At 38.0% G+C, this 25,724-nt stretch overlaps 1 protein-coding gene across 2 annotated transcripts in view; it reads left to right on the top strand.

Annotated features, from left to right (window-relative positions):
* LOC101172635 (protein FAM13A) overlaps window positions 1-25,724 on the top strand; it is a 51,704-nt gene continuing 25,980 nt past the window's right edge. For both annotated transcript variants that reach the window (XM_011476476.4, XM_011476481.4), the window contains exons 1-10: window positions 1-312; window positions 3,472-3,667; window positions 5,948-6,157; window positions 6,973-7,150; window positions 9,205-9,352; window positions 11,262-11,336; window positions 11,893-11,979; window positions 12,063-12,149; window positions 17,079-17,308; window positions 22,457-22,498. In XM_011476476.4, coding sequence (XP_011474778.3) covers window positions 286-312; window positions 3,472-3,667; window positions 5,948-6,157; window positions 6,973-7,150; window positions 9,205-9,352; window positions 11,262-11,336; window positions 11,893-11,979; window positions 12,063-12,149; window positions 17,079-17,308; window positions 22,457-22,498 — 1,280 coding nt within the window. In that variant the 5' untranslated portion in view covers window positions 1-285. The remainder of the gene's footprint in view (window positions 313-3,471; window positions 3,668-5,947; window positions 6,158-6,972; window positions 7,151-9,204; window positions 9,353-11,261; window positions 11,337-11,892; window positions 11,980-12,062; window positions 12,150-17,078; window positions 17,309-22,456; window positions 22,499-25,724) is intronic.

Genomic DNA, 25,724 nt, shown 5'->3' on the forward strand with positions numbered 1-25,724 from the left:
GGGAGAACAGAAGGGAAAGAGGAGGGAAGAAGAGGCAAGAACTAATCTGTGCTCATGGGCAGGAGTTGAGGCTGCCGGCTGAGACAACACTTCTTCAAACTGCAAATCCACCTGGATTACCAACATTTGGATTCTTCCAATGGCTCGTTTTAGGATCAAGAAAATCGGGATACACAGGCACAGTTCAAGAGTGACTTCTGGAGGAAAGTGACAAGAAGGAGGAATCATCAGCATTTCCCCCTCTACCACATTCACATTTCTGGGACTGCAGTCTTCAGTTGAAGAATGGGGGCAGGAGCTATGACCGTCTGTGTGAGTCAAAACTTCAAAGTCTGTTCAGGAGGAAAGTTTTAAGAATGCGCGAAGAAAGCACAAGAGTCAAAATCAGATCATAAAGGAAGATAAAATGAGCTTTTACAGTGGCAGACATGGAAAATTCCAACCAGAGTTGAACCAACTTTCCTTCTTACTTTGCCAAAAAGAGGCAGGAGAAAAAGTTTCCTATGACTAATATTGCTGGAAACATGTTCATCACAGCTCAAAACGAATCTTTGGTCAATCAAAGTTAAGAAAAATAGGGACATATTTTCTCAGTCAATGATTCAACCAAGAGATGAGGTCACTTCTACACCACTTCCTTAATCCAGTGTCTTTGCAGGCACAAGGTTGCTTTTAAACAGCTCTCTCTCTTTCAGCTCTGCTCTGCTGCCTGTGGAGCTTTTGCCATCCGTTGTTTCAATGGCCTCAGTGGAGAAGCTGAAGCGAGGAGCTGAGGGTGAAGGAGGAGGAACAGGGGAAGGGAGTTGCTGGGGCTTGCTGTCTCCTTTGTGTGCAAGTCAAAGATTTGATGAGACTAACCTGTAATTGTATTGTACAGTACGAATGAAAGATAATTTTGAAAAAGAGAAAATCTGTCATCACATCTCCTTTGAAGAACAAAGGAAAAATAACTTTAAAAAGAAGAGTGGGAGATGAGCACAACTGTAGTGTCACAGCAGCGTTTTTGTTAAAAAAATGTCTTTGTTCACACAGAAATACTTAAAACCGTCAGTGGAAGTTTGGAGCAAGGGGTGTCAAGTTTCTATGTTTAGACTTAACTTTTTTGCACTATGACAGTATGAATACAAAGGTGTAAATGCCAGTTTTGGGCTTCGAAGGGTCTATTATAGATGTTCAATTGAAACTCAGATCTAGTGACAAATTGCATCAATTTCAGATTCTAATGTTTACCAGTGCTGTTGGTCAGCCATCATTTTAAAGATCCACTCCAATAGATGTGTTCTTGTGGCATTGGAGAAAGAAAATTAATCTTAAAATTGCATTTCTGAGTATTTCTTCATCCAAATCCCTGTACATCAGGAGCCGACAAAAAATGCAGTTGGAAAATGCTTGTAGCTGTGATGCAGGACCTACTATGGTTAGCTGGAAGCTCCCTGCTCCGCTCCATTCCGATGCATCCACTTGCAGACAAATAGATCCATACATGTCTTCGTTTTCCTTGTCCGAGTTGGTATCTGGCTCTTTAAACTGTACGGCAAGGATAGTTCTGATATTGCATGCCATTTTTGTTGCACCGGTAATTTTAGGTTGGGGGGTGTGAGGGGCTGTAAGCGAGCGGGCGAGAGTGTAAGTAAGGGATGATGGGAAGTGAGGGCACGCTTACTCCGGGCAGACACTTCCATCCAAAACTCATAGGGAAATTTCTGATGAACTACTGCTGCTCTGCAGAAACAATGTGTTAGAAAACAACACAGATTTTTGATTGGAGTGGGATTTTAAGATATCTTTGTGTGTTTTTGTTAGAATTCCACACACTGTCATGCGCATATAAGCAAAACTAGTGTATGTTTTCCTCAGGGTGTGCATGATGGTAGAGACAGATTAAGGGGGCATCTGTTCCTTCTGTGCGATCAAACCAAGCTCAGACCAGCTTAACTCTTCAACACATGAAGCAGTTTACTACTCCGCATTTGTACACAAAAGCGTAGCGAGTGTTTTGTAAAAGGTGTATATTATTTTCCATTTTTTTCTCTTATTCTAGTATATCTGCCACATTTAGCTGAATCAATGTTAGATCCTATTAAAAGGGCATAGAGGTTAGTGTAGTAAATCTCCCATTCACCAAGCAGGTGCAGTCAAGTATCTTTACGCTGCTGCCAGATGGTCTCACTCGGCCACGATTCCATCAATCACTCTGCTTGGAGAGGCTTCTCACTCAGATGCTGCATTGAAGATGTTGTGGTAAAAGTGTTGGAACTGATAAGTCAAGGTGAAATTTATGCAGGAAAATAACCCATGCTGTTTAGCTTTATAGAGAGTATAGCTGTTGGCTCCTTCCACCCACTAAATTCTTTGCTTTAATGAATCCAACAGGCTGAATGGTTGTCAGATTAGTGTGTCAGTCCACTTGTTTAAACAGATGAACTTCTGGCAGCTTTGCAGACAAACATTTGTTTTTTCCAAATTTTAGTTAAATAACTTTCAGCCTTTTCTCTCTTCATGAATATCGGTAATGCGAATATTGCGTGTAACTGTCTATGTGCAGTAATCCTGGGATTGTTTGAATCTGTAACATTTCAGAATATTTTTATTATATTCAAGAGTAGATGAAACAAGGATTAATATAAAGTGTGGGGTCTGATTCTACATTTAGTTATTCTACATTTAAAAGCTCGACTTCTGCCTACTCCCTTCCCAGCATGCCTAAATTGCTTTGCTGGAATTTTTTCTTTTGTTATTATAGTTGTTTAAGCTCTGATGGTGATTTTTTGTTCACTTTTTTCATTTTGATGTTGATTTTTGATGTTTTTTTTTAAATGTTAGCAAAAGATTCCAAAGATCTCCCCTTAAACTGAAGAGACTTGATCTCTTCTTCATAAATTGAATGGAAGAGTCACAATTTGTTGATATGTGTTGAAGCATTAAATTCAGTTTTGCCACCAACTCCAGCAACGGTTTAAAAATAAATTTACAAACTCATGTGACTAAGAAAAAATGTATCAGAATTAATTAAGTCAGCATACTATCTTTAGTAATATTTAGATGTGTTGCTGTTATTTTTGACTAACAAACTCCAATGGTTTTCTCCTGAGCCTTTGATCCCACTTCCTTGTAATTTCATATATTATTTCAGGAAGCATTTATCACAGCTGATTATATTTGACTGTATGTAAAAGTATCATCACCTGTGTGCTATTTTCGCAAGCGCACAAGTTTGTGATGGTGGTTTTATCCTGTCAAACAGCGTTGACATCAAAGGCGTTGCCTGGCAACCTGAAATTTGTGGTAGCAACACACTCTGAGTCAACCCTTGCTGCTCTCCAGCACTCAGCACTCTATGTCCTTTAAGAGGATGACAGAGCAAATGCAGGAAGTGCACACGAATACTCTCTGCAGAGTCTCTGCTGTAACACACTGATCCCATGGCTGTGGTATCATCAGCTGATCCCTGTTCTCTGCTCCCTCCTGCAGCACAGCAAGGCAGCAGTGCAGGTCAAGGAGGACATGAAGAAGATGGTTCAGATACCCATCCTTAGATCCAGAGCAGTGGCTGCCCAGCACACCAAACTGTTTGGAGCATCCCTGCTTGAGCTGCGAGAGCAGGGTCTGGAGGAGGAAGGAGTACCGTTCGTGGTGAAGAGGATGGTGGAGCATCTCGCCAAACACGGTAAGACAAGGGAAAGTGAAGCAGCAGAACAGCAGTTCACATGACCTTTGAGTAAGACTTCAGGTGATGCATCAGTTCAGCTGCTGCTCCAATCCAAATTTCCTGAGTGGATTATTTAGCAAAGATTTGCGTCTAAGCGGAAACTCTGTGGATGGATGACAAAAGTAAGCAGTTTCTTCTCTCAAGTTTTTATCGCTGTCCTGATATGTTTTTCATGATTAACAAGCATAACAGCTGTTTTCAGTAAGAAGATGGAAATTAAAAAGGATGAACAACTAACATAGAAATAAATTAAGCAACATGTTTGTTTATTGAACTCGGAGATCTTATTGGAGTATATTATTTTTTTATTTTGGAAAAATAGGTAACATGTTTTGCTTAAGTTTATGTATTATGTCTTGTAAAATTTGAAAAAACAGAACTCCACAGGCTGTACTGACCTGGTCACATGTTTCTGTACTAATTCTGTTTGTTTGAGAGCTGAGCTAATTGTTTCCTAAGAGTTCATGACACTGCTCCAAAGCAATACTATGAAAAACACAAAAAGTAAAGCTGTGAATACTCCATACCCAACTTCTGTTGACTCCACGTTTAAGGATTTTACTCTCTATTCTACCTCTTGCACTCAAATGGTAAAGAAAACAGATTTTTAAAAGAAGTTACCTAATGTCTTGTCGTTGTCCAGGTTTACCAACACATGTTTACATGTTTCTCTGATCCATAATTGAGATCTGGAGAACCTTTCCAGTGTATTCATTTCCATAATTTGGAGTTCCAGCTCACAAAGCCCACCTAACAGGATTGTCGAAAATTTGGAAAACTGTGGAGAAATGTGCTCAAATTTCACAGGACGTGACTGCTTCAAACATCTGCGAAACTCAAAGCTCACACACTTTCCCCAGATGTCATTGAATTGGTTCAGTTTGGTTCAAAAAGACTTCGAGACATGACGGCTAGACAGAGGAGCATCATTGATCCCCTCCATGCTCTGGGTAAGTCACGAAAATTCACAACTAAGGCGGCTGGTTCACCGAGCATTGATTCTTGCAAAGTCTAATGTTCGACCAAAATGTGGCAGAAGATGCACCAGCAAAAGAGACCACCGTGGCCTTCAGCGGATATTAAGGGGATAAGATTCAAGAGCCTGCAAACATCCAGAAAGAGTGGAATAAGGCGGAGGAAAAGTTTAAATAACCAACACATTCAGATGCATTTGGGAGATGGGCTACAACTGTTGGGTTCTTTAGGTAAAGAAACTTTTGAGTCTGGACCAATGGAGCAAATGTCTCAACTGGGCCAAGGAGAAGAAGGCTTGGACTGTTTGGTCATGCGGTGCTCCGAAGTCCAAGTTTTCTGATGAAAGGGAATCAAGGTCCAAGGGTTTGGAGGAAGATTGGTGAGGAGCAGAACCCAAAAAGGTCCAGAGTGAATCAGTCATGATTTGGGCTGCAAAGTTCAGCGCTGGTGTTGGTAAACTCTGCTTTCTTCAATCCAAAATCGATGCAACAGTCTAGCAGAATGCCAGAGGACTTCATGATTCCGTCTGCTGAGGATCTGGATGGAGATGCAGATTTCATCTTCCATTGGGATCGGGCCTCTGCCCAAACTATTGAAGTATTGAAGATGGTCATGTCGTTTTGAAAATAGTTCATTCTGATTGATTTGATGTGATCATAATCTCTGTTTTTATCTTTTTGCAAAAACTGAGCAGTAAATGGTGATTTTTCCACAGTTTTCTAATTTCTTGAAATCTTATTTTTGTGGGTTTTATGAGCTGGAACTCTAATTCATGTAAGAATATAAACATATATCCCAGTACTTGAAATCAATAAAACAGTGGGCTCTGAATCTATAGTTTAAGAAGGCTAAATCTTTTGAATGGAATAATGGAAATGAATACATATTTCGATGATATTCTATTTTTTTGGAAAAGGTCTGTCAGTATATTATTTCTATTCACATTTGATACCTTTAACAAATTATGGACACAGCCTTAATTTTTAATTGATTAACTAATAACACAAATTAGTGAAGAACATTTTATTTGGCGAATTCCAAACACTTCATGTAACAAAAAAAAACACCTTAAATGGTGTTTTCAAAAGGTATTTTTGTCTTTTGTGGTTTAGATATGTAAATATTTCTGTTTTTGATTCATTTTTCACACTGACATGTCAAAGGCGTATTTTTCCTCTTCTGTTACATAAGCATTATAAAGAAGCATCTAGTTCGATCTTGATGAGGTGTCATCCTGAGTGCTCTGAATCTTGTTTTCTGCAGCGCTGCATCAGGAGGGCTTGTTCAGGATAAACGGGAACGTCCGTGCTGTGGAGACCCTCAAACTGCGGCTGGAGAGCGGGGATGATGTGGACCTGCTCTCCGAGTCCGACTCGTCTACTGTGGCCAGCTTGCTCAAAAAATACCTGAGAGATCTGCCGGGGGGCCTGGTGGACTCGGCAGTCCAGCAGGCTCTGATCCAGAACTACAGAGGTAAAACATCAGCCTGTCGTTGTCTGTACTACTTCTGATTCATTCTTAGACTAATATTATTAGTCTGACAATAATAAAAGATGTCAGATATTAATTCACAGATGATTTGATAAGCCAAGAACTTTTGAAACACTGTTTTCTGTGTGGTTTCCTATTGTGTTTGTATGTGTGTGTGTTTATAATGTGTCTCTGTAAATCTCCATCTTGGTCTCATCTTACTTAAATGAATATTTTCACACATTTTGGGGATCTTGTTAGTGCAAATTTATAAACCTTAGTGAAGCTTTCATCTTTAATCTGTTTCATTCTTTATTTGTGTAAAGCTGCACAGTGGCCATGATCAGATTGACTGGAATTTCTTCCAGGAAAACACTAAAACAGTATAGATTTTATGCATGACTCCTCATAAGATGTTCTTAAACAGCAGGCAGAGATGCATCTGTGATTTTATATTGCAATATTTCTCCTTTTATATGTATTTGGGGATTTTGTTTTTTTTATATTTTGTAAACGGCCCCAAAAAATTTGAATCGTACGTAAATCTACTTTTTGAAAAAGTATAAATAGAACTAAGACATTTTGGATGAGTTCAGCTTTTTTTCCCGACACGCCTTGCTGCAAAGGTAGAAAAATTAAGATGAATATAAATCATTGCAGCATTCTGCCATGTCTGATTTGATTGATTGATTTTAAAGCATTAAAAATAAGTTTAAAAAACTACAAACTCAGATATATCAAAACCATTTATGAATACACTGACTCGAATAGAAAAAAGATGTAAAGAAAAATGATGATTTCATGTCCTTTATCTGTAGAAAATGGTGAAAATGGCTCCTGCTCAGATCTGAGCGTTCTCCTCCAACAACTTCCAGACGTCCAGCACAAGCTCCTGCGCTACCTCTGCCACTTCCTCACCCTCGTGGAGGGCAACCACAAACACAACCTGATGACGGCAGACAACCTCGCCACTGTGTTTGGGCCCAATGTCTTTCAGTGAGTGGAAATCAATGAAAAGATGTAATGCCCTTCACATAAATATTCACTGGAGCTTTTAGGAAGATTGTAGAGCTCGTAAAATAGAAAGACCTCTCACCTATTTCCTACAAACTTTTTCTTCTCTCCTTATATGTTCAATTCAAGAGATTGTATTATTAAATAAAATATATAAATTTGTTATTTGGTAAAAAAAATATATATATATATATATCCCTCTTGTTTAACCCTTGATAGTCTGGTGCCTTTTTGAGCCTTTTTCCAGCTTTATAACTTGCTCTGATAAGAAAGCTTTAAAACTGTTTTTTGTTTTTGTTTGTTAAAATACTTGATATTCATCTTTTTAGTGCAAACCCAGATCTTCTTTTTTTAATTTACAGGCATTTTATCATTATTTTACACAATAATTCCACAACAAACCCGAAACTGTCGAAAACACTCAATTCAGAACTGTAAATTAGTCATTTTTAAATGTAAAAAAAATAATATCATACAAGTTTTAAGTTATATAATGAAGATCAAACATGCGCAGACAACAGAAGAAAAAAACAAATAAAACTTAAAACAAAGCAAAGACAACTCAAAACTGACTGAAAATGTATTTAAGAAAACAGGTGAACCTTGACTACTTACAATGGTCCATGGACTGACTCCAATAATGTGTCATAACTCTTGTTGTGTTTGCTTTAAAGCTGAAGACTTTTATGGAAGCTAGATCAATGAAGGGGTGGGTGTCATTCCTACGTCATCGTAAACAATAGATATGATTGGCAAACGCACAGGTGAGATCAGAGTGATACCAGGTTCAAAGTTACTGGAAAGGATTTTGCAGAAAAGCTGAGCATTCTTCTTCCCCTAAATGTTTCCAATTGATGTACAGTATAATGTATGAAAACCAATGAAGAAAAACTTACAGGAAAAGTATTCATGCACTAATGTCCCTAATATAAGCAGGTACGTAAATGCTCAAATGTGTCTTTTAGTGACAAAATCTATTTACGGTATGTTAAAGATTTTGGCTTGTTTTGCATCATTAGTGCAGTTATACAGGACATTTTCAATTAGGCTTTTACTTACTGTAGTATGTCGTTTGGCTTTAAACCCTCATTCCCAGCTTGTGTTGCTGTTGCACATTTGGTCCAGCTGATGGCACTGTAGGCTATGTAATGTGAGTGAAAGCTCCGCCTCATAAAAAGTATTTACTAGTCTTGTAAACTAGTTTTAAAAGAATGTCAAAAAAATGTTGTACTTATATTATATTCTCACTCTTTTGATGAAAATAGTTCTTAATGTTTAAGCGACCATCAGGTCAAAATCAGAGTTGGATCGTTTAAGCTGCTAAAACACATTTGTTTTAAAACTCAAAAATATATTTTTTTAACCTTTTACTGTAAAATCCAGACAAGCTAAATCTCTGCATTTTTGTTTCTCTAAAAGTTTCAAATTAATTAATTAAAATAAATTTGATTTGATTTTGATTTTTCAAGCAATCAAAGCAAGAATGAGGCACAAAATAATATAATCAGCAGTTATACATTGATACAACGACGTATCAAACTTAGGATAGTAAGAAAAATCTATAGTTGTATGTAAAGATGTCAAATGCAGACCAGTTTTCATTTTCTTCTGTCTGCTGCTGCAACAATGTGGTCACTTTACCACCTTTATTTGCCCTTTGACCTAAATGGTACCCACATGTTTCTCCATGTCAAGCATCTAAAGAATGGAGGCTCAGCCATCAATGCCAGTAATAAAGCTTGCTTTGGGAATTCCAAATGGAAACACAATCAAGTCTGAGTGGACAGAGGAGATAGATACTCTCTCATACTGTACAGTCTGTTCTCCTCATGGCAGGCTGCTCAGTGTGTGTTCAGGTTATATAATTAGATTTACTGTAAGGCCCGCAGCCAAGTGTGCATGACCCACAGCTGTCCATGAACATCACACATTGTGCTAAGTAATGAGGCTGGGATCACTTCAGCTTTACTTCTGTTGTTGTGTTTAAAGAATGTAATTAAATGCCTTGTTTTTCTTATCTCCTCTCTTTTTTGTAGAGTGGCTCCCGGGTTTGAATCCATGAAAGACCAGTACACCTGCAACAAGATCATGGCTAAACTTATCCAGGACTACCGCTGCATCTTCGAGGAAGGCAGCGCTGAGGAGGTTGGCACAGGGGAGCAGTGCTCACTTATCACTGTCAAGGTGTTGTTGACACACTACAAGTCCAGATGCTCATTTTTAAATGAATAAGAATCAGTGGGCAGTGCAGGTGGTTAGACCTGCATGAGTCACCTGTTTTGCCCTTACATTCAAACATCCTCTCAGTGGTCTGTGACAGCTCCTTCTGCTTATTCATTTTCAACACCATTAATATAAGCAGTCTCAGGAGAAAAGTGTTGATCGTCTGTGACAGCAGAAACTGCTTCTCAGCAGGTTGATGTTTTTGTTTGATTTCTGTTTGCCACTTGAATGGCTGAGAGGGCTGATTGATTTCTTGGATTTTGTGGTCTGTTGGTTTTCCTGGTAGCAGCGTGTTGTCTGTATCATTACTTGAAAAGGAGCTGGAAAACATGAACCTGCACTCCACTGCTGACTGCACACATCCTGAACCTGGGTTTAGATTTTTATATTTCTTTAAAAATTGGTTTATTCAAGCAATCAAAACAAAATAATACTAACTAAGAGAAGAAAAACACATATTAATCTGTACATTAAAATATCAAGCTTTGGATAATTAATCATGACTTCATTGGAAAAGTAAGAAATTACAAGTAAAAGAAGATGCGTATCCATAAAAACCCATATAAATGATGCCATTATTTACAATAGTAATTATGCCAATTACTTTTAATCATAAATATACATATTGGTAATTATACATACAATACATGAATCCATTAAATGTGAGGTTTGTCAAAAAAAGTTTCAGAATTTGATTCAAAACTAGTGGGGGACGTATATTTTTTATATAAAGAATTGATTTTAATTTTATATCCACGTCTTTTGTCACCAGTTTGAAGAAATGTTTTGATTTTTCCTGATTTTATGATTTGAGAAACTTAACAAAATTCAAGAGCTTAAAAGTAAATGTATTTTTTTAGAATAGATAGATTATAGAAATTGAAATCTTTTAGTTTATTATTTACATTTGGTAAAAACCTGACTGGAGGCTTAACATTTTCAAAGTTGTGCTTATTAAATGTTGTTTTTTTAAATTGAAGTGTAATATATTCACCAAAAAATCCTGGATCAGACATATTTGATGAAGCTTTTACATAAAAAACATGTTTAAATGTATGAAAGCTTAAAACCATTTAAACTATGGATTACATCAGAAAAAAACCCTACATTGCTTAAATAGCAGTTTTTCAACATTTTTCTGTGTTACCACCATTAGAATAACATTTTTCTCCAGAACAAAAACAACACGTCAGAAACGTGACATCTGACCTTGAAGCGTCAACTAAGGCTCCTAAGCTTGCCGTGGTGTCTGACATTCCCATCTTTTCAAGGCATTCCTCTCATTTTAACACAGCTTGTCATAATTTATCATCAGTGGGATTATATGCTTCCAAAAGGAGCAAAAAACAACCAACATGAACAAATCCACATTTTTTTAATTGGTTTGAGGCCTTTTCAGACATTAATGCGTGGACTATATTGTGGCTGCTTGTAAAAAGGCAGTGCCACATGAAACCCACGGAGCCATGGGAACTCCTCAGTCAAAAAAAGATCACATTGCATGTGCAGAACAGGTGGGACGCCTGCACTATAGTTCAGTGTATCTGAACGCTGGTTTAAGGGCTGACAAGTAGGCTGGGTGCATTATGCTGTTCAGGTTTTCTAATTTTTTAGATTTTAGCTAAAACGTTAAGAATTTAACATATATAGAGATTTAAATTATTTGGTTATTAAAAAGTAGGAAAAACAATGAGAGAACAGATAAAAGTTTACAATAGTTTTTACTCTTTTTCACTACACATAGTGATCTGTTTACTGTAAAACTGTGCACGTTAGTGTGCAAAGCTCCCCTTTTTTCTGCAATTTGAGCATATGTTGCCTCTGTATGTCACTTATTAACAAGCCATTGTTTTATTTGTGTCTTTTCTAGTCTAAGGGAGCACAGATAACGATTTCTCCCAAACGTCTCCATGAGAAGACCTTAAGAGCAGCTCCAAAGACAAAAGTAGGTTTGTCTTTCGGTTGCAATTCTGTATGTTTCATTTCTGGTATGGGAGCATCTATTGTGTTTGTGCCTCAGAGGACAGGCTTTTCAAATTCCCCCTCACAGGTCCTTTTAACACCCGTCATGTGATCTGTGTTCACATATGAGCATGTTTTGGAAAAGCTTTTGCAGAATAGCCAGTTTGAGTGGGTTTCTCTAAGCCTGTAGATGTTATCTGTGTCAGCTGACTTGAACCATGGAATGGTATTTTAGGGCGCTCTCTTGACTTTGAAAAATGGTTTGCTGGTGACCTTACTGGTGACTTAACATTCACTCAATAGACAAGTGATGTTTCCTCATAAGTATGAAGATATGAATCTCCTTCTTTTTTAAACAGAAAAACAGTTTTCAGGTTTTTTTCATTCAAAGCTTAATGACATTAAGCTTTGTAAACAGGACTGTGTTTTTTTTACCAAAACATATAATTTACAATTTACAATACAAAGACGAAGGTTAATTAAACTTACAAAAATGTTTCTACACTGGAATAATATTTTTCTACTACCCAATTTTTAAGACGGTACACCTAAAGGCACTAGGAAGTGAAGAATCTGTTAACAAATCCTGCACCAACTCTCCGAAGTTGAGGACAAGCAAAAAGAAGGTAAAAAATATAAACCAACACGTTGATAATATTGGTGTTTCTTTGTTTAATTTTAGCGTTTGTCATTTTAAAATCTCTTTAAGACAATACACCTAAATGCACCAGGAAGTGAAGAATCTGTGAACAAATCCTGCACCAACTCTCCAAACGTGAGGACAAGCAAAAAGAAGGTGAAATAACAACAGCAATATGTTTATAATATTGGTGTTTGTTCATTTTAAAATGTCTATTTTGGTTTTTGTTACAGTTTTATTTTCACACTATCCATAAATGTTTGCACTGCTCCTTTTATGTGCTATACTTTATTTGAACTGAGTAGCTAGAGGTCATCTTTCTGACGGCCTCTGATGCTCGTGGTTTTTCTTTTTGGTCACATGATGCAATTTGGTGAAAACTGTTTCCTGTAGGAAACAATGGCACACTTCTCTACAAAGAGCAAAACATAGCTTTAAACAGCTTTACAGCTATGTGCCCCGTTACTACGAGGAGTTAAACTGAGCTTTCCATCATGTGATGTTAGCTTTATACATGCTTTAAGTCTTTTGTTAGCTTTATGGGCATGCAGAGATGCATGCTTTCTTCAATGCTTGTTTCTCTCTCTCTCTCTCTCTCTCTCTCTCTCTCTCTCTCTCTCTCTGCCCCCTCTGTGTTTATCTGGCTGTATTACAGCTCAACTCTCACATGACTGTCCTGGAAGTAAAATCAGACATAAAAAAAAATAAACAGATTCCCCACCGGATTCACGGCGCACGTATTCTGACGCAAACAGGAACAAATCCACACCTATACACGGCACCAACTCAATCCCTCCCCAGCTTTACGTGCAGATTAGTGACCTCCATCTCTTGTTGTTCTGTCAGAGGTGAGAGGGGGAAAGCCTGCGGAGCGGCAGGTGAATGGGGGGGGGACATGAAGGAAAAGTACAGTGCGCAAACATTTACTTTGTTACTGCACCTGAAGGTGAAATGTGAGGGATGGTGCTTCATAAAAAGGGAATATATTCAGTTGATTGTTTGTGTCACATTAGATTGTAATTTATTGTAACATGTCATAATTTTACTCGTTCTTTAAGGGTTTCAGAACAAGCCAACTGGTCAAGTCAACTTTAGTGAATGAAAACATAAGTTGAAAACTGATCTATAATATTATGTTTATTTTCAAAAACAAGAGTGGATAATGGCACATAAGTGGTGAATGAAAAAAAAAAAATTGGAAACTTGATCTTTTGTAAACTGGCATCAAGCTTTTGTTCAATGTCAGTATCAACCTAATTTTAAATATATTTCTTTTCTCCCCTTTCTTTGTTGTCTATTCCTGTTGCCACACTGGAAAAATGTCCTAATTATCTTTCCACAGTGCCACTTGCACTAAGGTTGACTTTATTTAGACCTGAAAAAAGATTTTTTTTTCTGCGCTGAAGGTGGTCGGCCAGATTTTGCATTTTGTGTGCGTGTAAACAGCTGACCTACTACAAGCACAAAAACAACAGCACCTCCTGCACATAAACCACAGTCCATATCTCTCGTTGTGACAAATAAACCCTGTCCAAGTAATGCATTAGGTCACAGATTGGTGTGCATTTACAGCCTTGGGAGTTCCTGTTTACAAAACTGAGATTTCCATTTTAACGTTTCAATTAAAAATGCCTTGAAACCACCAAATGCAAGTCTTGACCTTAATTTGCCTATGTTACGAATTACTTTGGTATTCATAGATGCATTTTTATAATTCTCGGTTCTTTCGAAGGGGTTTTAAAGTCCACATGTGGTGTTATAAATGTATAATTTATAGCAAAGACAGCTGGCACTTCCAGATAAAAGAAACGCCCAACATTGAAAGATAAGCGGTGGATGGAAAAACAATCTGCTATTTAGGGAAGTTTGCTTCATTATCGTTGGAAAGGTGAAAAATACTAGATTAAAAACTTTTGCTAGCTTTCATTATAATTAACCCCGAAACCTTAGACGACATTTTCTCTGGCTGGCATCTTTTATGTTGTATAAGGAAATCCTATTACAGGTATTTGACAGGTATGTTACTAACCTTTGTAAAACGATCGTAATTTAAAATATCAAAAGCCAAACTGACTTGATCAAGGTTTCTGTGTGATTTTTTTTACAGTTTCTCCAGTTTTTCCTGCTCATAAATTCCAGGAGTCACTCTGCCTTGTATCTGGAAACACAAACATAAAACCTTTATCTAAAAAGAGTGTTTCATCCACACTCTTGCTATTAATTAAGCAGTATTTGACTGTCTTTTTCCCAGACAGCTGGAAGTAGCATAACGTCCACCCTCTTAAATGAAAGCCCTACACATTTAGCTCTAAATTTGACCTTTGACATCTGCAAGCTACAGACTCATGGGGGCCTCTGCTTGCCCCCTTCTGACTGCACAGCAGAGGAGGCGGAGCCTCTATGGCAGAGGAGGTACAGGTGGCCTTTGTGGGAAAGTATTTCTGACCGCTTCGCCTGAAGGTCACCGGATTCTTTACAGGGAACATCTGAGAAAAGATCTGACAGGGTTTGAAGCTTCAAAGCAAGAACACAACGTGTTTCAGTCAAAACGGAGAACCAAAACCAGAAAGGGTCCTGACACTCCATGAAACGTGCAGTCATTTTAAGGAAACCCAGTAATAATCTTCATAATATGACCGCTCATACCACCTGAAGTACCTCCATGCAGTCTTCCCAACTTCCTTAGTAGAAACCCTTTTCCAGTTAAGGGAGTTGTCACCATGTTTTACTGTAGGGGTGTTAATAAGTGATGATCAACACCTCCACACACCGACAGCAGCTTTACTGCTTGTCCTATGGTTGCTACTAGCAACAGTGTATTAGACTGAAGTGCTTGGCCATGAGCGGTACACGAACAAGTGTTTTAACTGACATTTAACAGAATGGCATAGCTTTAGTGGCTCACTGCATACTGTCATTTTGTTTAGGTTGTATTGTCATATTTTTGAAGAACCAAGCAAAAATGAAAACTAATAAATACATTAAAAGATTCCCACATCACCCTTTGAGAAATGTGGAAGGATCTAGACAGAAAAGCTTGAGTCTAGTCATGAGAGAAACAAACTTCTCGCTGCAGTAAAAAGCTCTAAATACTTTATCTGCTTTATGGCCTGCAATTAAACAGCTGCTTTGAGATAAAAGAGGACCTTGGTTGAACTTTCTATCTTCATTTCTGAATTTGAGGCTCAAAGGGATTTCTAAATCCTTAGCTGTACATTTCTGTTGCTATAATCCTCTTGAGGTTTTGTTGTTGTTTTATTTGCAAACCAACACATTGCAGAGGGCATGCTGTTGGAGCTCCATCAGTTGTGAGGAGGGAGTGAAGTCTGGTTTTTTAGTCCAGACGGTTGTTTTTAATAATCTAAGAACCGCATGAATCCACCCTGCAGAGCCTGACCTGGACTAGTGTTTGATTTATCTTGCTATTAAACTTTCCATGAGTGACTGGGACACCTGTTAGATCTACATTGTAGGTTTATGATGCCTTTTTTAGAGAGTCTGTTGTGAAGAGTGGCTCAAAAACCCTTTGATTACATTTCCCTTGCGCTGTAAAATACATTTATACCTGCACTGAACTTAGAGGGTTGGCCGTGATACCACGCATCCACCCAGATGCAAAACAGGGAATACACTTGGATTTGGGACTCTGGGACTCTATTATTCAATCCGACAACTTTCTGTTTGGCATGCTATATTAATGCTTTTCCATTATTAGGGATCTCCAACATTTTTTATAATAAAATGTAAGAAAAAATGGAGGAGGTTGCACACTACTTTAAGATACTTTAAAACTTTATGCCGCATTGCTCAAACATTTAATCAAGAGTGATGTTTATTCATAAAAGATAAAAGCCATTTTGGATCAGAGCCCAGAAAGAAAATTAGATTTTTATAAAACTGAAGCTCATCTTATACAGCTTAGTTCCACGAAACACTTGACGCACCATACGAATTATATAAAGCACAAAATAAATATTTTTTTAATATGAAATAAAAAAAAATGATAAAATTAATTAATGAATTAATAAAACTAAAATAATTTAAATTCAGTAATAACAAAATAAAATAAATAAATAAAAGTTCAAGTACAATTTAATATATATATCTAAGGAGATTATTTTTGCTTAAATTTTTTTAATGATTAATTTGTAGGCAAAGTAAGAAGAAAAATGAATCATATTTATAATGAATCAGAGTCAAAAATGAATCATAATCAGCTTTAATCACAAAGCCAGTTTCTTACCTCAGCAGTCATTTCTGCTGTCCCCATCACTGTTAGGTCTCATCTAAGTGAGGCCATTTCCAGCTGCTGCTAAAAAGAGGCTGACTTCTATACGGTCATTATCCCTTTCTACTTTTCCATAGTGTGCTCTCAATAGTAAATGCGGCTAAATTGATCACAAAGCTCCAAGGGGCAAAATCTCTAATGGCTCTCGTTAAAGAAATTTGTGCAACTAATTATGTTAGCAGAGATCCATCCATTAAGTGACTAAACGTCCAAATGGACACTGCATCCATAGATTTCTGAACAAGCCCATTAGATTAAACAGCGAATGGAAAGTTCCTCTGATAAGCCTTTTAATTCAGCTATCAGACGTTTATCTACAGACAAGCCTTTTCAGCCCTGGATGTTTTGGACCATTATCTGTAGTTCAGCTGCTGGTGTCAGGCCAATTTAATACTTTATTATAGGTAACCCACAGACGTGGCTTCGGCTTCCATGAACAGGAAAAGCTCTTTGAAACATTCTTGAACTTGTTGGTTGTGGCTTTTTGAAAATGCAGAAGGGTTCCTGTCAAAACATTGCTGTGATCAGATTAAGGTTTTATTCCTACACTCAAGTTGGAGCTTCACGCAAATTGTACCCGCTCTGCGTCCATACGGTAAGCCAAATGCAACAAAAAAAGTAGCAATTTTTTTACACCTCTGATCCTCCTGCATGTCCTAAAGCACAATGCACTAAATTTCAACACCTGTTTGTGCTTTTAAAGAATATTGGTAAACCGATGAACAGGGTATCAGGTTCCTCTTGCAAGTTCTCATGTTCCTCTCAACAGATAAGATTTCTCTGTTTCTGTCGAACAGGTCAAAAAAGGGGGGAAGAATGCCAAGCCTGTAGTTGTTCCACAATCCAGCGCATCCACTGGATCACAACACAGACGGTCGTTCTCCATCCCCATCGTTCTGCCTCTAACTTCACACCTGAGGAGTCCCGGCTCAGGCGTGAAGGACTGGACGCCACACCAGGACGCCTCAGCCTCACCACTCCTACGCATGGAATCGAGTCTCTCGGAAAGCACAGAGGCCCTCAGCAGGTTAGTGAGTCCAGGGCTTGGAAATCAAAGCCCAGTCCGGGATTCCATTTCTGTTAATTCCAAAAAAACTATTTTATCACAATCAAATCACAAGAATCATCAAACAGGAAGTTATGCTCCTCTCTAAGAATGCTATCAACAACTTCCATATCTATGAATTTTTATTACAGTCATAGAGCTCGGTCATATTCCTATCTAGTAAACTTTACAACTGGATTAAAAATAAAACCAAAGGGCGAATTGCAAAATGCTAAACTTTATTAGGTCATTTCTGTTTTTGTTCTGTGGACAAAAACCTTACATGGCGAAACTATAATTGGGTTATGACTACCCTGGGCACAGGTGGCGGGCCCGTCAGCCGAGGCTAAGGGTGAAGACGTTTTTCAGAGCGGACGGGCATCAGACCCTAAACCATGTGTCAGTGTGCTCTTGGCAGGCGAACAAGCTTGTAGGACGGGAAGCGATGATTCAGTGTCGAGTGTCCTCAGTCCTAGAATAGCAGATCTACAGCTGTGCTGGCTGTGCATGCAGTACACCTAACGGTAATCTGCACCTCCTTCTTTTGTCCCTGTTACATGTGGATTATTGATGCAAATCAATATTTTGTAATAAAAAAATCCTCTTGATTAACTGAAAAAAAAACTAAAGGGGAATTAAAGCAATGCTTAAATTCAGTTTGCCTCACAAGAAAATGTAAAGCAGATTATTTTCCAAACAAGAAGATAAAGAAGTGCCTGCAGTGGGGAGAGGAAATCCTTCGATGGAGTCCGTTCATCTTTCTCAGGTGACTGATGCAAGGGGCAACAAACAAACATCATCTGCCGCAGTGCAAGTTACTCAGGACACAGAGAGCAGATCGGACACATGCAGAAGCAAAAATACTAGCGGTAGAGTATAGGATCACCAAAGCGAAGCCCTCGTGAGAGCCATGCAGAGTTCACGCCGCATGTGCTGAAAGGTTTTACTGAAATCTGACGGCTCAGTCCTGGCTTGTGCACAGCGGTGTCGCACCCGTGGCCTTTGGGGCAACATCAATCAAGGTTTGAAACCATGTCAGCACAGGGTCCATTAACAGATTACATAAAGTGACTGTGCTACTACACATGATATGCCTCACATGCGTTTTATTTCTATCCCATAATAGATGCAGGCTAAGGGGTTCATTGTGAAGAGTTTATAGTTTTTTTTATTGCTTAAGAATACTTGATATTGTTGATATTAAACAATATTTAAAACAATGTAATTTAATTCATTTTTATTGGTAATCTACATGTATTTATTTGTTTTTTATTCAAACTTTATGAGATATGAATACATTAGTTTTCCTGTCATTTCTTCTGACTGGAGCAAAACATGTGCGGGCCAATCTAATACTTCCAGAGTTCCCCTCAGCAACAGAAGGGAACAGTAAATCTTTCTGTGGATCCTCTTTCGTGTCTAAACGTCTCCTGCCAGGTCTAAAGGCTGACCTACCCACAGATAGACAGAATCCCTAGTAATGTGCGTCAGCAAACGTACTTGTCAAATATGTGCAACACAGAAAAAAGATGGAGGAGTTATGAATCTGGAATGAAATGTTGCGGTTCTCTGTATAAAAAATACATTTTTTTTAATAGAAATGCGTGTTGTTTTTTTGGGGAGGGTGTTGGTGGACAATACTAAAACTTTAATAAATAAGCTTAAATTAAACCCAAACATGGCTATGAAATCTATGAAACACTGGAAATTCAAAAGAAGGGAGCAACAGCTGGACTGACAGGATGAACTTAAACATCCTATAGGAAAATGAACTGAAGAAAACAAAAGAAAAAAACAACTAAAAAATGACTTGAACAGTTTTGTTTTTATGCTTTAAAGAGTTATAAAAGTTTCTTTCCATTTTTAGTGACTCAAATCATTGATTCAAAGCATTAAAACATTTTTTTGTTCTTTAATATCTCTAGCTACTTTTATGCAAACTTTGATAGCTTACGGTACTTTTCGTAGCTAAGTGTCGGGGAAATAACAGTTTGCAAACAAAAGTAGAAATGCTTTACTTGCTATACTTTGCTGGAACACATTTGGCTTCAATAAGAGTGTGCAATTGCCCTGGCATCGTTTCTGTGACGTTATGCCGTCTTGGTATTTATTACCCTCATGAACTGCATTTATATTTTGCCAAGTTCCAACATTCATGATAGGAGAGTCAAAAAGTAAAAAACCTCAAAAGGGCTTTTGCACTCTGAGATCCAAGCTGGCATCTCTGAAGCCTCTTTGAGCCTGATCCATCCTGGCACTGTCACCTCAGAATATTTCCATGCCATCTGGTAAAAAACAATAAAATCTCAACCTGATCATGCCCGATTTTTGGTTTGTCCACTGACCTCATTTGTTGCCAGCTGAAACATATGAATCCCTCAGTAATTTTCCAGTGGGAGGCTCTGACCCATTTGCGAAGTTAAATCCAGAGGGTGGCTTTTTTTTTAGGCCATGGTTTATATTTTATTCAGGTATTCTTACACCACTCAAAGCCCTTTAATTTTTTGTAAATTTTTACTCTTTGTAACAGTTTATTTTTTTGTTTTTCTGAGTTGCTTTTTCAATTATATGTATCTAAACTCATACCCCCCCCCCCCCCCCTCAAACCTGACAGACTGATTTATTTACTTAACAGTTCAAATTAAGACAAAATTAATTTGAACTCCACCTGTAAGAGACAGGTGGAGCTGCAGCCACCGCAGGGACAGGTGTGGTAAATGGTGTATACTTATATAGCGCTTTTCTACCTTCTTTGAAGGCCCAAGGCGCTTTACAGTCACAGTCCCATTCACCCACGCACACACACATTCACATAATGGTGTCGAACACTGGTGCAAACCTACCACCAGAGGCAATGTGGGGTTTAGTGTCTTGCCAAGGACACTTCGACACATGGGCGTGCAAGGCAGGAATCGAACCTGCAATATTACAATCATACATCAGCCGCTGCACTACGGCCACCCCGTCAAGCCCATGATACCAACCCCTTTCTTCACACAGGCCTGTGCCATGTGAGCATGTTGGCCTCTCAGTACAGCACAGCTTCACACACAGGATGCATGCAGCCTTTTGTTAGCACTCGCCGCAGTTCACCGAACCTTGTGATGTAATCAATTGGTTTCTTAGAAACTCTCTGAAATATGTGGGAGTGAAGAAAACTACAGTTTGGTGTGAACCCAGGCTCCCCGTTGAGTTTGTTTTACGGCTGGTGGCGATCAGAGAAGGTCTGACAGCATGTGCACAACCTGCTGACTGCTTTTCTCCACAGATATAATCATTGTAGTCACTTTTTTAATCTGTTTTTAAGGTACTTTTAATGACCAAAAGTTTCTTGTTTTCATTTGCTGTGACAAAATGCTTTGCAAAACAAAAGTCTCGTGCAAAAAGTCTGTCTTCTAAGTTCATGTTTGCATTTTTGATTGGACCTACTTGAGTTTTGGCGGCAAAATTATAACACAACATAGATTTTAGAGCCATTCCCCAAAATAAAATAAAAAATTTGAGCTTATTTTTAACTGCAGAGCTGTTATAAAAGTTTTTAAAGTTTCAAATTAAGCGCCTTGTCATTAGTCATTTTCGCTCTTCAATTAGAGATCAAGCATTTTTCCAGGTATGCTCGCAAAGCCTCTTGTTATCCCTCACCAAGGTAGTGGGTAAGCAGTATCTCCGCTTTTGTAATTCGGTGACAGCACACATTATTTTAATAAGCTTGCTAGACTCAGTAACACTGGCTAAGTTATGTGTGTGTTTTTCATTTTTACAACATAAAAGACACCAACGAGGTTCTAAGAATGAATATTCTTAATATTTAAAAGCCATTATCAATGTGAATGATCAGCAGTTCTAATTTCAAGGTTGACTTTAAAAGATTAATGAACTTTGGCCTATTTCTCTTTCTGCCTGACTTGTAACCCAAATCCTGTGTTTTGAACTTGTTGAGGTGCTGCTCAAATGACCATAGTGACTCCCCCACCCCTCTGAACATAACTGCCTATTACAGCAAATCATGTGAAGGAACATCGTTAGAAAAACACTGCAACTTTTTTTTCCTCTGTTTTTCCATCGAATCTGCAGAACAACATGTGTACAGCTCTACATGTTAAGTAAGCGGGTTCTGGTTAAAGTTGACCTCTGTGCATCTCACATTCCTTCATTAGAACAGAACATTGCAACTGTTTTTCAAGATTCCGTGCATATTTAATTAAAATTTAAAGTTTTAAAAAACAAAAATCTATTTTTAGAAAGACACTTATCATTCTTATACTGCCACAAAAACAATTGTTCTGGATACCTACATGCACTTTATGAAATACTACATAAAGTTTTAAATACATTCTATGACCTACTTATCCAAAATATGGATCATGAGGACCCAAACTCTCCTAAAATACACTATATTACCAACAGTCCCACAGACAGTTCAACACTGGAATTCACTGAGCTCCTGAGAGCGGCCCATTCTTTCACAAATGTTTCACAAAGGAAAACAGTCTACATGCCTGACTGCTTGATTTTATACACCTGTGGCCAGACCAAGTGATTAGGACATCTAATTCTGATCATTTAGATGGGTGAGTGAATAATTCTGGTAATTTAGTTTATCTTTAATAAATAACAACATAGCACGACTTAAAATACATAAAATAAAATAAAATATTAAACTTGGGCTTTTTATTTTTTTATCTGTATTAAGTTTGTCTATTAGGTTTTGTTTTGGGTTTAGAGAAGTTCTAAGGCCAACAAGAGAAGTTGATTGTGAAATTTTCATGCTGTCAGTGTTTGGATATGAAAGCTTAGTTACTTCAGCATTGACTGCCAGATTTCAGTTCCCCCTCCTGTTGCATAATAGCAACCATGCTTTGCTGGAATTCATGTAGTGGCAGAGCCCTGCCTATATTTCAGAGCAGCAGCCATATCTCTGTTTGTTCACCAGAGTTAACAGAGGCACGTCTCACAAAAGCAACCATCTGCAGCACTGCATGGCTGTTATTCTGCAGACAAAAGCCAGCTTTAGTCGCCTGTCTTCAGCTGCAAACGCATGAAGGCACAAGGGCGGGTACCCAGGATTCAATGCTCCGTTTCCCCACAGATAGATCCCACAAACTGAGTTCTGTTTTTGTGTGTTTTCAGCTCTCAAGATGATGACAGACCAATATCTCCGTTCTATATGAGGTAGGTCTCCTGTCCATTTGTTAGAAATCCAACAAAACAGAATGTGAGGTTGTTGTTTGAATTGGAGATGTGGGGGAAGAGGCTGTGAGGGCTTCAACAGAAACAACTGAACCAGCAGTTACACCGGAACAATGAGTTTATTAGTTGATAAAAAGGGAAAAAAAGATTTTTGATCATCTCTCATAGTTGGTGTTTTCAAATGCAGGACAGATGAAGCCAGGTTAATGGAAACTGAAATAAATTCATAGTCATAAGACTAAAACTGCACAAACAACTAAACTTTAAAGTTTAAAACAAAAAAAATAATATTCACAGATTTGCTTGAGAGAAAGTGATGATGAAATATCAGTAAATGAGGCAACATGCAAACTGTGATGTTCATTTTTGTTTTTTCCTCTATTTCCCCCCTGGAATCTAAGTCTGTTTTCAGACTGGCCTGTTTGGTCTGCACTAGAGTTTGATTTCTCAGACACGGTGCTTCATTTGGCAGAACTTATAGCTCACCTGAACTTTGGGGCAGAACAACCAAAGCAAACTTGGATTCAGCTGAAAACATGGCTCTTGGTTGACTTGAGAACCAAATCAGGTCCAGTTCAGCGACGGCGAAAGCAACCACATTTTTCAGATTAAAAGATTAAAAATCAGGGCAAAAGAGAAAGTGACAGAAGCACAGAAACATTACAAGAAAGGAAAAATAATAGTCTACGTAGAAGTTAGGAAAATAATAATGAATTATGAAGGGGTTTCAAAATGACTCATTAGTAAATGTGAGGAGGTACATATGCTTATCAGTTGATAAAGGTGATGTATCCAGCAGAAGCTCCCATTTTTCTCTTTAGTTCCAAGTTTTTTCTCTGGGTCAGAGGAAATACCGTCACCTCAATTAACTGTTATTTTAAAGAGCCACTCTGGTGAAACCTGTGTTTTCAGTGTTCTGCTGTGAGGGAATATGTTAAAGTTTTAGTGTTTTTTTTACATGTCCTTGAGGCCTTTTTCTGACAATGGAGGATATATATATCAAGAAACTTAAGCTTAAAATTGCATTTCTTTATTTAAATCATTGTGAATCAGGAGCAGACGAAAAAATGCCATTTGAAAAAGACCCGTTTGTGATGTATGTTAGCTAGAGGGAGAGCACGTAAACAGAAAAATCTCAGGAGCAGGGAAGAGGGGGCGGGGTTGCTTCATGCCAACAGTCCTGCCCTCAACTTGGAGGTGAATTTCTAATCATCTACTTCCACTTTTTAGAAGCTATGTCCTAGAAAAACCCAGATTTAATAACCATTATTAAAAGACCTCTGGAAACGCTTTTACAGTAGATGAAAATATGATTGGAGTGGGTCTGTGAGTATGTTTTAAAGGGGCTTGTGTACAGCAAACACAATTCTATTAAATAGAATTGAACACGCCCAGTTGTGATGTCACTGTTCCCACTGAAGATTCAAATGGATCCACCTTTTTCTGGTTCTACATTATTTTCTTCTGTATGTGTGAATGCTTCAACACATACATGCCCTTGTAGTCAGTTTAATAACAAAGTTAAGTAAATAACTGCAAATAGACAAAATATTTGTTTTAAAATAACTTGCTTGAATTCTTTTCTATTTCACAATATAAAATCCTGCTTTATGCTTTATAAATAGAGCAAGATTTACATTAATAATCCGATTTTACCCAGCATAGCATGTGTTTGCACAGGTGAAGTTACAGTAACAGGGAGAAATAGTTGTAATAGCTCACAACTGTGAGAGGGTACGTGTTTATTTCAAAGCAAAAGAGCAAGTTTTTCTTGAAATGAATGGATAACATCTGAGCTGTCAGTGAGACTGCAAACTCTCAAGTGTACTACCATAACAGAACATTCAGTACACTCAGACACATGGTCAAGTGTTTTTGTTGTTTTTTGTCAGCTGTTTTTCATTTCCTTTGCCTCACCACTTTAACTCATTTCCTCTCATTAAAACATGAACACCCGACTATAACTTTCCCAGACAGGACTTAAAGTAGCTGAGGAAAATAAGAGTGATTATGATAATGACTGTGGTCATTCCCTTCATTTGTACTTTGAGCTAAAACCTGCAGCTTGTGCAGACAGTGCCAGTGACCTCTTCTACAGTCAGTCCTTTACTCTATTTCCCTCAAAAGCTCAAAAGATGTTTCTTTGCTGTTCTTTCTGATATGGTGTCCAGGGTCTGAACATTTTTAGATATTCTGCCATATTATTCTTGCACATACTAAGATTTAAGTGACATCAACAAAACCTATTTAAGCTGATAAACTTTTGGGTGTTTGGGGCAAAAATGGTATGAAATTGCGAAGTTATTTAAAAAAAAAATCTGACTCCATGGCCTACTAAGTTTCATTCTCTTGCATACTTTCCCATCCACCAAAGTCCACTTGCATTCCTTGCCATGCACAAACTCTTAGGCTGTTGCGTGGGAGCTTAGCCTTAGCCCAGTCAAAGCAGATCATCAATGAATGTAATGTTTCTCAGTGTGTGTTGACTAAAGACTCTGAGGATTCTGGCTAATATGTGACTGTGGTGTAATACTGGATTACCTGAGCGGACGTCCTTGGGTACACACTGCTTGGGATTTAGCTGGTGTAAGCTTCCGCTATGAAAGCTTTGGAGCTGTTTCCACCACAGAGGGTTTTTTTCTGCCTATAAAGATCAGTTGACTCTGAAATGTCAACACAGGTGCTAGCAGTAGCATGATATTTTGCGCTTACTTTTGTTTGCAGAGGAGTTTAGCAAATGATTAGGCTCACAGTGATGCAATTGTACTAAGCAGTTCTACTGGTTTTTGCAATACAATGAGATGCATTGCTTCCTTTTTTTTAAATACAAACGCAGCACTACAGAAGCAGGGCTGGAGTTCAAATGCCAAACATATCATTACAGACCGCACTTGACAGTTCAGCAAACCTTTAAGGCACCACTAAACACAAAAGCAAAGCTGTCAATATTCAAAGATTTTAACTGGTCATTGGGGAGACAGACTAGAAACCATACTTTGTAATAGTTCAAGTTTCATATTCAATATATTTATTCTTACAAAACATGACATTTTTGAGGAAGCTTCAATATATTACAGTCTAACAATAGGGCAACATTTTGAGAGAATATTGTAAATTTTATTTTACTAGTAAGTTTTAGTTTCCAGATCATCAAATATTTGCACCATGTCACAAAGTAAACATGACTGACCGGCCAAGGAGGCAACAT

The sequence above is a fragment of the Oryzias latipes genome (assembly GCF_053564925.1).
Source record: "Oryzias latipes strain Hd-rR chromosome 1 unlocalized genomic scaffold, Olatipes_Hd-rR_3.1 chr1_Y".
Classification (NCBI taxonomy): domain Eukaryota; kingdom Metazoa; phylum Chordata; class Actinopteri; order Beloniformes; family Adrianichthyidae; genus Oryzias; species Oryzias latipes.